The 11,120-nt window shown below is 40.6% G+C and overlaps 1 protein-coding gene across 1 annotated transcript in view; it reads left to right on the forward strand.

The window, feature by feature from the left end:
• LOC149440803 (uncharacterized) overlaps window positions 1–10,909 on the forward strand; it is a 44,327-nt gene extending 33,418 nt beyond the window's left edge. The window contains exons 3-7 of the mRNA XM_089658113.1: window positions 3,130–3,240; window positions 4,126–4,224; window positions 8,100–8,193; window positions 10,451–10,638; window positions 10,751–10,909. Coding sequence (XP_089514239.1) covers window positions 3,130–3,240; window positions 4,126–4,224; window positions 8,100–8,193; window positions 10,451–10,638; window positions 10,751–10,798 — 540 coding nt within the window. The 3' untranslated portion in view covers window positions 10,799–10,909. The remainder of the gene's footprint in view (window positions 1–3,129; window positions 3,241–4,125; window positions 4,225–8,099; window positions 8,194–10,450; window positions 10,639–10,750) is intronic.
• Window positions 10,910–11,120: the final 211 nt, after the last annotated feature.

Genomic DNA, 11,120 nt, shown 5'->3' on the forward strand with positions numbered 1-11,120 from the left:
GCTGCAGCCTTTGTAGGAGAAAGGACGCTTAAAGGGAAACCCCAGCAGTATGTGATGTGGTGAGCCAGCAGAGCCCAGGTGTAGGGTTCCATCTATCAGCGCTTCATGATAGTGGTTTGAGAAAGGTCTGCGAAGACCTGGTAGAGATGACCTTGGAATTCAAGGTTTGGCTTGTCTCTAGCTACCCTCAGAAGAGTTTCCTTGGTACGGTTGTAGGTGAACTTGATAGAGATATCATGAGGCGGGCCAACAGTCTTCTTAGGGCTGAGCACTCAGTGAATATGATCAAATTCCAGGCGATTGATGGGGAAAGTTGGAACTAGTTCCTGGAATTGGGCAGTTGCGGTGGATTTTAGATCCGTGATGGATTCCGGAATGCCCCGGAAGCAGAGATTTCCTCTGCAGGACCAGTTCTCAAAATTCTCTGTGGGGGAGGGCCGCCTCCAATTCCTTCTTTATATCAGAGAGATCTTGCTCATGGTTCTCCAGTAGTAGTAACAGCCTCCATTTTGTCTTCCAGGTCGTTCCTGCAGGACCTCAACTCAGGAGCTCAGGAATCTCCTTGATGAGGTGTAGGCCAGCTTGGAGGTGCGGCAGAGAGTTCAGCCTGCTGTGTACCTTTGAAGTGGACAAGGAGGTCTGTGTTCCGCAGAACTGGTTGTGGGGGTCCCTGAGGATCCTCTTGGCTGTTGCTCATGTCAGGAGAGCGAGCGGTATCCTCCATGAGCAGCTGGGGTGTCAGGATGGCTCTTCTGGATGGACTTCTGTGCACAGGCTAATACATTTTCCCTCTCGCAGAAATTCAGCACAAGCTAATGTGCATGGTCGTGCGAACATTCATGCGCACAGTCGCACACGTGCACTTGTGACAGATGCTGGCGCCAAATGGCCTGGATTGTCCTGACTACCCCGTGAACTCTGCCTGCACTGACCTCAGCTGAATCGTGATCCACCTGCTTAGTACTGGACACCCAGGTGGACATTGAGTGCTTCCCCATGAGGTGTGCTGGGGGGTGCTGGAGGCTGAAGTCGAGTGTGGTTGGGTGTGCAGCATACACTCCAGCATGCTCAATCTAAGCTGATTTGTTCAGGCAGCAAGGAGCAGAGTTAGCTTGCGACCACCTTTGGACAAAATAGTGATTAAAACTTAATTTCCTACATCTGTGGCTTTTAAAATTGCACTTAGTATCTGTGTATAAATAGTTTGAGTTAGTTAGCTCTCATGTGCATGCACTAAGCAGGCCAGACACTGAGCCATGGGGAGCAGAAAAGAACTGGCAAAAGACCTGCATAAAAAGGTAATGGAACTTTATAAAGATGGATAAGGATATAAAAAGATATCAAAAGCCTTGAATATGTCAATCAGTACTGTCCAATCAGTTATTAAAAAGTAAAAAATTCGGGGATCACTTGATACCAAGCCAAGGTCAGGTAGACCAAGAAAGATTGCAGCCACAACTGCCAGAAGAATTGTTTGGAATACAAAGAAAAACCTACAGGTAACCTCAGGAAAAATACAGGCTACTCTGGTAAATGACAATGTGGTTGTTTCAAGGAGCACAATACGAAGATACTTGAACAAAAATGAGCTGCATAGTCAAGTTCTCATAAAGAAGTCTGTACTGTGCCAATATCACAAAAAGACCAGTTACAATATGCCTGACGACACATTGACACGCCTCACAGCTTCTGACACACTAATTTGGAGTGATGAGACCAAAATAGAGCTTTATGGTCACAACCATTAGCGTTGTTTGGATCAACAGCAACAAGAATACCATGCCCACTGTGAAATCATGGTAGTGGCTCACTGATGTTTTGGGGGTGTGCAAGCTGAAAATTGATGGCAAGATGAGTGCAGCATGTTATCAGAAAATACTGGCAGACAATTTGCATTGTTCTGCACGAAAGCTGCACATGGGACGCTCTTCGACTTTCCAGCATGACAATGACCCTAAGCACAAAGCTAAGATGACCTTCCAGTGGCTACAGCAGGAAATAGTGAAGGTTCTGGAGTGGCGATCACAGTTTCCTGGGGGGGGGGGAGCTGGTACCCTATTTTGACAGGTACCCACTCCCACTTGTGCTCCACCCCTCGCTCCCTGTAGTCTTCTGGGACACGTGACAGGTCCAAGAAGACTATAAGACTATTCACAATGTGCAGTGCTACTCGGGCATGCGCAGTGGGCAAAAGGCTGTGAAGGCGCAAGCTGTTATAGCCGGATACCCAAATAAGATGTGTCGGGAAGTGGTGACAGACAGCTGGTGAAACCAACAGTTTTTGTAGCTGCTGACTTTAATTTTTTCTGTTTGACTGGAGCTCCACTTTAATATCATCAAGCCACATGCGGTTCATGCAAGACTACCAAAGACTTTGCATTACCTGGAGGCATTTTGCCAAGACAAATGGGTAGCTATACAAGCTGCGAGAATTTGACATAGACAACTATTACAAAAGGCTGCATGCTGTCATTGATGCTAAAGGGGGCAATACACAGTACAGTATAGGTATGCACACTTTTAACAACTGTATGCTACTTTGTGCTACTACCTTCTACAGTAATCTATACACAAATATGAAAAGAGCAAGCACTCCAGCAGAATATATCAGTTACAGAGATGAGACAAACCATTTAACACTAGCAGGGCTGCTTACGATGATCAGCTTTTATTTATTTATGTAAAACCTTTATCCCCCCAAAAAAATTATGTAACTGCTTATAAAGCATTAGCTGGAGTTTGGCTTCAGTTTGTTAGTGTACTTACTGCAAATCTGCCAGTATATCTAACACTTCCCTCCCCAGACTGACAATACTGCTATCCAAAGGTGCCCCCTGTGCTCCTTCCCCTAGAGTGGAGTCACTGTAATACAGGAGGTGTGTTACTTTCTATATCACCAAGTGAAGGCAGAGGGGAAAAAAGCCTAAGAAAAAAAAAATGATGCAGCCACCACATCTAATGATTTTTAAACTGCAGTATGTTATATTTTTGGTTTTGGGTTTATTACCTCTTCAATTATAAAAAATTGTATTTGTGTCTCGTAATTTATTTTATAATGGCAGGGATTCATGTAAATCATTTTTTTTAATGTTATATTTTACTAATTCTTTTATTTGTGTATTTTTACAGCATTGCCAAAAAATGAAGATAGCTGGATGTGTGACAGCTGAAGCAATAAATAGTATAATATTAAGTAGTACCAATGAAATGTTTCGAAAGACATGTTACACCAATTTACAGGTAGTGTACATTCAGAATTAATTTTTTTTTTATACAGCTGACCTTTCAGTCTTGCAATTCATAGTTCCTTCTCTGCAACTGATACAGTGTGGAAATACCTAATATAAGGAAAGATTTATGATTTACATTCTGTGTTACATTCTGTGTCTTGCCAAAGAAGAAGCTTCTCGTGCATTGTCAAATAGGGACACAGAGAGCTTGCATCTATTTCTGTAAATTCACTTTAGAATTTACAGTATGTGTCAACACTGTGTAAAAAAAAGGTATTAGGCACTGCCTGTAATACAGAGGAATGAGGCACCGTATGTACCAAAACTCTCTATGAAACTGAGAGGTATGAATCACTTCATGTGCAACAGAAATGAGACAATAGCGAATGTGGTGACGTGAGCTTAGTGAATGTGATGAAGTTTCATTTTGCAAAGAATATCCAGTACACATGTAAAGAAAATAAAAAAGTGAACAGCCTTTAGTAAATCAGCCATAATGTGTGCAATAGAGAGGAATATGGAATCCCATTGATGACTCATATACTGTGAAGTGAGATATATATGTTGGTGCAGGTCCCAGGGGTGATGTGGATGCTATGGGATGAGCTGAGTTTGCTGGAGGCAGAGCAAATTGGTGTTCCTTCATGCATTTTATTATCTGTGTATGTAAGAAACCATTGATTTCACTTTATTTTCTATGTGCCTTCCCCCACATTTCATTTCCTTTGCCTGACGTTTAGAAATATAAGTACTATGAATCACTGTAATACACTGTATTACACTGTAATAATTTAGATATATAACACAAAACACTACATGCATTACATGAAAAGCATATATGTCTTCTGTATACTTTCCCTTAGTTGGGTGTAATTTACTTAATGTTTTGTTTTAGGTGTTTAACAAAAAAAGCATTATTGACACAATTCAGACCATGTTCCTAAGAACTGCCTATAAGCAGATGAAGACAACAGGTGCATGTGGCAGTCAAAAGGTGGGTACTATGGGCAGCGGATTTTCAGTAGTCCCTGTCCAGCCAAATAAGTGATAATGTAATGTAAAATAAAGTGAAATACAAATGGGGGAACATGCATTTGTGAATGTCAGATCTTGGTTAGTCCCAGGTAGCTTGGTTAAATTTCTGTTGCCAATCTGAGGCTTATCCCTGGCAATTTACTAATGTATTTTCCAGTCTGTGGTAGCCTAGTGAAAACTGTATGTACCATGTACAGGTCCTGGCACCATACTGTCATAATAGATGTATTAATTTCTAGAAGGCCAGTTCAAAAACTTATATTGCCAGTGTACTAGAAGATGTAAAGTACCAACTCTGGCAATCTGGCAGAAAATAGTAGCTATCGCCTATGTTACCTTGGTGTAAAATATAGTGCCAGTTACTAACATTCTGTAAAAAACATACTAAAAAAAACTCCTAGTGTTGTAATGGAAAATAATATAGATAATCTCTGGTATTTTAGCAAAAAATAATAATGATAGTAGATACAGTAGTAACCAGGTTAACATATTGCGATCTGGATGAACAGAGTATAGAAATTTTCTGAAATGGTTGATTGCTGTTTTCCCCTGAAATCAGTCAGTTAGTCGTGCTTTCTGTTGGTTTCCATAGCGGTATTGCTGGCATGCTAGAAATGGTGATCAAATACAAAAATTTTGCTGCGTCTAGCTTTTGTCTCCAGATTTATTCATTGCAAGGTGATAGTAATGGTTCTGAGACAGAACGTTGGTCCTTCCTTGTGCACTCTTGATCCTCCTGGCCAACCTGCCATTTCACTGCTGCCTATTAGTCTGAGAGAAACATTCCTAAGCAGTGGCAGCATCAGGGGGTGCTTGGGTATGTTATAGCACCCCCAAAACATTCAGTACCCCCACACTACTTTCATCAAGAATGCCCCTGCTGTCTTAGGAAAAAAAGTGCTAGGAACCCTATGTTTTTCTTAGCATGTTGCCTGCCATTGTTCTACTTTGCCTTGCTCTGTTGGGCAGACAATCACTCTTATAGTTCCTGCAGTGGCTCGAAAGAGAGGGGCTTCATGGTCCAGGTGCTAAGGTAAGTAAAACTACTGGGGGTTATAGTGCTGACTGGGGGTTACTGTGTTTAAAGGGAGTTATTCTGCTGGCTGGAAGTTATTGTATATACAGTACATAGTGGGCTTTTCTTTTGGGTGTTGTTAGTTAAGTAGTTTTATGTGTTTTGGGGAATCTTTGTTCTAATTTTGTGTAGAAAAAACTTTTAAGTTTGGAGTGATTGAAGAGCAGCAGTTCTTGCTGACCATCTGTTTCGTGAGTTGCCTTTTTTATGTAGCACTCCATTGAATTGGTTAAAAAGAAAACAAAAACACAAAGTGTAAAAAAGGTGTACAGGAAAAAAACAGGACAACCTTTTCCATATTCTCCCCAAATTCCTATCACACTAGTAAATACTAAGATTTAAGGCTGCACCTACAACTATACCCAAAATTTCAGGGGGACCTAAAGGTAGATATAGTGGTTGTGGGTGTGGAGGTGGTAGAGTGACCAGCTTCACAAACAGGTCCTGCATGCCTAAGCAGTGATAGGGCTGCCTGTAGTTGAGGCCAGGCATGTCCACAATTCCTGAACAGAGTGGCCAACCAATACAGCCACAGCAAGCAAAGGGAGTGATTGGCTCATGCTACCTCATATTCCACCTCACAGGCACAGAGCAGCCAGTATTTAGCTAGCAATGCTGATGCACCCTCTTTCTCCTCCTCCAATTATCCAACTATAGCCTTTTAACCTTGCTATGGGGAAAGAATTATTCAAGCACTCAAGCTGCAAGCTGAGGAAGAATAATATAGTGATGTGCAGGTCCTTTCTTTTCAGGAGGAGGACCAGCAGTGGCAAAGGAAGGAAGACAGCAGGATGAGCAGTGTGGGAAAGGGTGGGTCAGTGACTGTCAGCACTCCTAAATCAAGGCAGGCCCTAGGCAGTGAACAGCAGGACAGCAGTGGCAGCAACAGGCACTGAATTGTCTCCAGCTAGCACTTTCTGAAAGCTGGGCTTCAGTGAGGAAGATGATGTGTTAGCCTGCACCATGATGACATTCATGGGAAGGGCAGGACAGTCCTGTGGAAGAGTAAGCAGCAGGTGAGCAGCAACATTCTGGAGGAGGGAGAAGGTTGTTGAACAGCAGGGTTTCTTTGCAGCCAACTTCAGTGGTCAGCTGTGAGAAGTAATCTGTAAACACTGGTACACAGGTACAGCAGGGGGCTTGAAAGTGGTGTGGACAAAGAAACTCTCCCCTAATCATGCTATAACCAGAATTTGTAGGAATGACAACATGAGTTTAGCCAAGGGACAGGTGCTGAAGTCCCCTTACACCAGTTCACGGCTTGCACGATCCCACAGCAACAGAAACCTACTAGCGATTATTCTTCTGAGAAGGCACAGGTGAAGTCAGACATTTCCCTGTCTCTGGACCATACTGTTACTGGTGGGTACGTATTCTAACCACCAACACTTGGTCAAGCAGAGGAGATATATGTTGCTCGCTACATGCTGAGTAAACATTTTGGGATCTCTCACTGGTTCCTCCTACTGATCATGATGGCAGTAATGTGTCCTACAGTGATGTGGAGATCAGAAGGAGGAACCAGTGATAGATGTAAGAGACCCAAAAGATTAACACTCCCAAAAGTGTCAGTTTTCCAGCGGACATCGGAAGAAAGGAATTCATGAACTGAGCAGTGTTCTGCAATGTTTGCACCAGTAGTTTTCTTTTACAGGTAACAGGTCTTTTATTTTTTTATTTTTTATGACAGAGACGCTTAATAATGCCCAATATACATAACAAATGGGCACAAGAGAACAAAACTTTCAGTATGAAATCCTAAAATGAAGGTCACATATATTTTGGTATCTCATGCAGTGTACAATTTGCTGAAAACTACAACAGAGGACATCATACAGAATCCAAACCTCCAAAATCCACTGTACGAGTGTAAGAGAATCGTCATGCACATATTTTACATTTAGATTTACATGAACAGACCTTGGATAAAAGACAGAGAACCCAGAAGTGCTTCCATCAGTGTGGCTTCAGCTGGTGACCTCCACACAACTAGATGTTCCTCCACTGAAAGTAGAGAGGATAAGAAGAAATAACTGAGCTGCAGTATCAGATATGGCCCGATACTACAGTTATCCTTTTTGATGGAGCATAACACAATGAAAAAATTTACTGATGGCAAAACTTTTTTTTTTGTTGTGGACAGAGTGGAGATGGATTAGAATGCCTGCCAAATTTTGTATTGCTGCCTATTTACCATTATCATTGAAACGTTGAAAGTGAAAGTAAAAGAAACCCCAAATTTTGAGATGTCCCCGGAAATTTTATAGAGGGGAGAATTTCAAATGGGGACACTAGTTCTGAGAACCTGGGGGTCCCCAAGGAATTCCGTTCATTTGCAGAGATTTTCTCACTTCCTGTTTTGTCTATGGGACAAGAAGTGAAGGTGAATCTCCCCAATGGGACAAAAATGGCAATTGACAGGGGTTATAACCCTCCCTTTTCTATCCCACAAAAAAAAAATGCCTACGGTTCTACTTTAAGTGATTGCCTGTATTAAGTAATTCATATCAATATATTATATCTGGCCCTGACATCAGTGAGTGCTCAGCAGGCCTTATGAACAAACAATATACATATATCAAATTTATTCTGCTAATTTTAACTATGAATATCCTATAACCACAGATTACAGTACTGTATTTGTTTATGCAAAGTTTTAACATATTATCAACTGTTCATTTTCTGCAAAAATGTGTTTTTGTATGTCTGATCTGTTGCTGCATAGAAACATATAAATATATTCAGTTTCTGTCCCACAGGATACAACAAGAATAGAACAAGTTACTCAAGAAAGTGCATTGAATGGCAGCTCAATATCTAATCATGTGATTGGTAAAGACATTGACAACTTTGGTAACTTTCATCATTTGATATTACATTTTATAATGACTTATAGCTTTGAGGCACATAAAAATGTAAAACAATAAAAACTAGTCCTTATACTATACTTATCATTAATATTGTACTGGGGCATTTTAAAAACATCTAAACACACTGCATTTGAACTAAATGTAAGCTTTTGTCTTCTTAACCATTTCAATACAACAGCCCTTTCCACCATACAGGCCATTTTTGGATTTTGCAGTGTCGGTTCTGCATTTTACGTTCGCAGTCTATTCTTACATGCATATTTTTACTAGAAAGGCTTTAATTTTAAAGCATATTTGAATAGACTCACTGCTACACCCAGGTAGAAATTTACAGAGTTTAAAGTATAGTAGCTTTCCTTAGAGGTAAAGATTATTTCATGTCTTTTCTTTCTTTTTTTTAGAGCACTCAGGTATTCAGCTTGAAGATTTTTTAAATATTGTTTTATTCAACAAAAAGAAAAAAGTGTAAGAAAATGTTTATGGAAAAAAATTACAAAACAGGCAATAACAACAGTAAAATACAGGATTAAATATAAAAGGTACTTAGCAAAGCTTGTCCACTTTGCTTCAGAGTAAGTCCAATCTAATAGAGTCTCTGGCTCTCTCATAAGTGGCTCTTTCAGTCTCCTTTGCAGTTTCAATGTCAAACAAGAGTTACAGCTGCCAATTGCAGCAACTCTTTGTTGACCCTTTAGATGGTGAGCTGAGCCAAGCCCTCACCCAATCAAAACAGCTGAGGATTGTGATGCAGGACCTGGATCTTATTTATATTCTCCTTAGGAAAGGTAATGTGTCCCATTTGTCTTTGACACCTTGTAATATAGGATTGCATGATGTCTAACTGATGGTTATTTTCTAATACATCCTTCCAATCGCTTTTTATCATAACAGGATTCATAGAATATGAATAGACATTTGTTCTGATGGCTTAATATAAACAGATTGTGATGAGTGTCTGTTCTAAACCATTCTTGGACTATTTTATCACTATGTACGAGAGGGCTACATTAAAACTCTCTGGCTTTAACTCAACTTGCATCTTTGTTCCTACAGTAAATTCAGGCTGCTGGCGCTATACTGCCTAAATATTATTGTTTATGCAGTTATGAGGTATCATCTAACATGTATGGAATAATGAGTGTACATCTTAGGTAAAGTGCCTTGAAAGGTGACTTCTAAAGGCAATTGGTTCCACTACATTTTAGTTAGGGGTATCAGAGTAAAGGGGGCTGAATACAAATGCACGCCACACTTTTCAGATATTTATTTGTAAAAAAATTTTGATTTATCATTTTCCTTCCACTTTACAATTATGTGCCGCTTTGTGTTGGTCTATCACATAAAATCCCAATAAAACAAATTTATGTTTTTGGTTGTAACATGACAAAATGTGGAAAGTTTCAAGGGGTATGATTACTTTTTCAAGGCACTGTAAACATCTGAGCCTGACCATTAGTTAGAACCCTGCATGTATGTATATCCAGATGATAAACAGATTGAGCGCTACTTGGCAAACACGATGGAGTAAGCGACTGTAAATAAAAAGGTCCAAAGGTCCTAATGAGGTCAATACGTCCCCAGGAGGCAGCTTGTAATCAGAGCAAGAAATGACTCTGTGAATGAAACAAGAGAAAGGGAAAACAAGCGCCATCTAAGTGTAGTATTCAGATCAACATTTTAATAGTTATAAGCAAATGCATTCACAAGGGAAGATGTGACTGGGCATAATAACTCTGTAAAAGGCTGTCATCAATACTGGTCCCGAACAGCAAGGAGATGGAGGCAGTGGGCCCACTGACAGGATGTTTGGGAGGCTCCCAGAGCTTCTTGATCGATGTGGAATGCAGCAAGGCAGGCGGAAGCGACATCACGACTGGAAATGACGACCAAAAATGGTGATGCGTTGCAAAGCATACGTTCCTTCTTCAGGCCGGCGTTCCACGCCAATCAGGAAGCCCTTCGACCCTCCAGAACATCCTGTCAATGGGCCCACAGCCTCCATCTCCTTGTGGTCCGGGACCAGTATTGATGACAGCCTTCCATAGAGTTATTATGTCCAGTCACATCTTCCCTTGTGAGTGCATTTGCTTATGACTATTAAATTGCTGATCTATATACTACAGCTAGATGGCGCTTGTTTTCCCTTTCTCATGTATGTACATCCAGCCTTAGTCTAATTGTGTGTTCTGTAACGCAAGTGTCTCTAACTTTTTAAATATCTGTATTCTTGTTGTTCTTAGGTAATTTATATAGCCTGAAAAAAAGAAGGAGCTCTCTGTTGTCTGACATAGCATCCTCTTACCAAACGTCAATGTCTGATTATGCTTCTAAAAATGTAATCCACTGTTCTGGTCAGCACAGTGCAGACTATGACGATGATGTGGAGAATCCCAGATCCATACAGGATACGGAATTGTGCACCAGTCAGGTTTATATAAATCTACATACCTATATTAAATGTAATATAGACATAGATACTTTGTCCAGACTGACTGGAACAAGGATAAGCATTATTTCTGATTCATTTATATTTACCACAGGAAGAAGATGCTTGGCTTAGAGAAGTATACAATCTGTCCAGCTGGTAAAAGAAACAGAGTGGTTATTACCGTCTATCATTTCTTTCCTGAAAATTGGTTTAGATGTATTGTTTGCATGTAGCTATCTATATATTGAGTAAAACATCTGTTAAGCAGAAAGCTGTGTGTCTCTGAGTCTTGAGCAGATGTGAACTTGCCTCAGCTCTAAAACGTAATCTGTTACGAAGGAGAATCTTGCTTGACACAAAAGCTGTTTGTGACTTCTCACAGGAAGGTCATATATGCTCTGGAAAGCCTCAGAGAGCTTTGGGTTTGTGAAGGATACACGTTGAGGCTCCATGCACAGTGTTTTTTTAAGCTCCTAGAAGCT

The sequence above is a fragment of the Staurois parvus genome, unplaced genomic scaffold, assembly GCF_062004578.1.
Source record: "Staurois parvus isolate SC_StPar_1 unplaced genomic scaffold, SC_StPar_1.0 ptg001051l, whole genome shotgun sequence".
NCBI classification, from domain to species: domain Eukaryota; kingdom Metazoa; phylum Chordata; class Amphibia; order Anura; family Ranidae; genus Staurois; species Staurois parvus.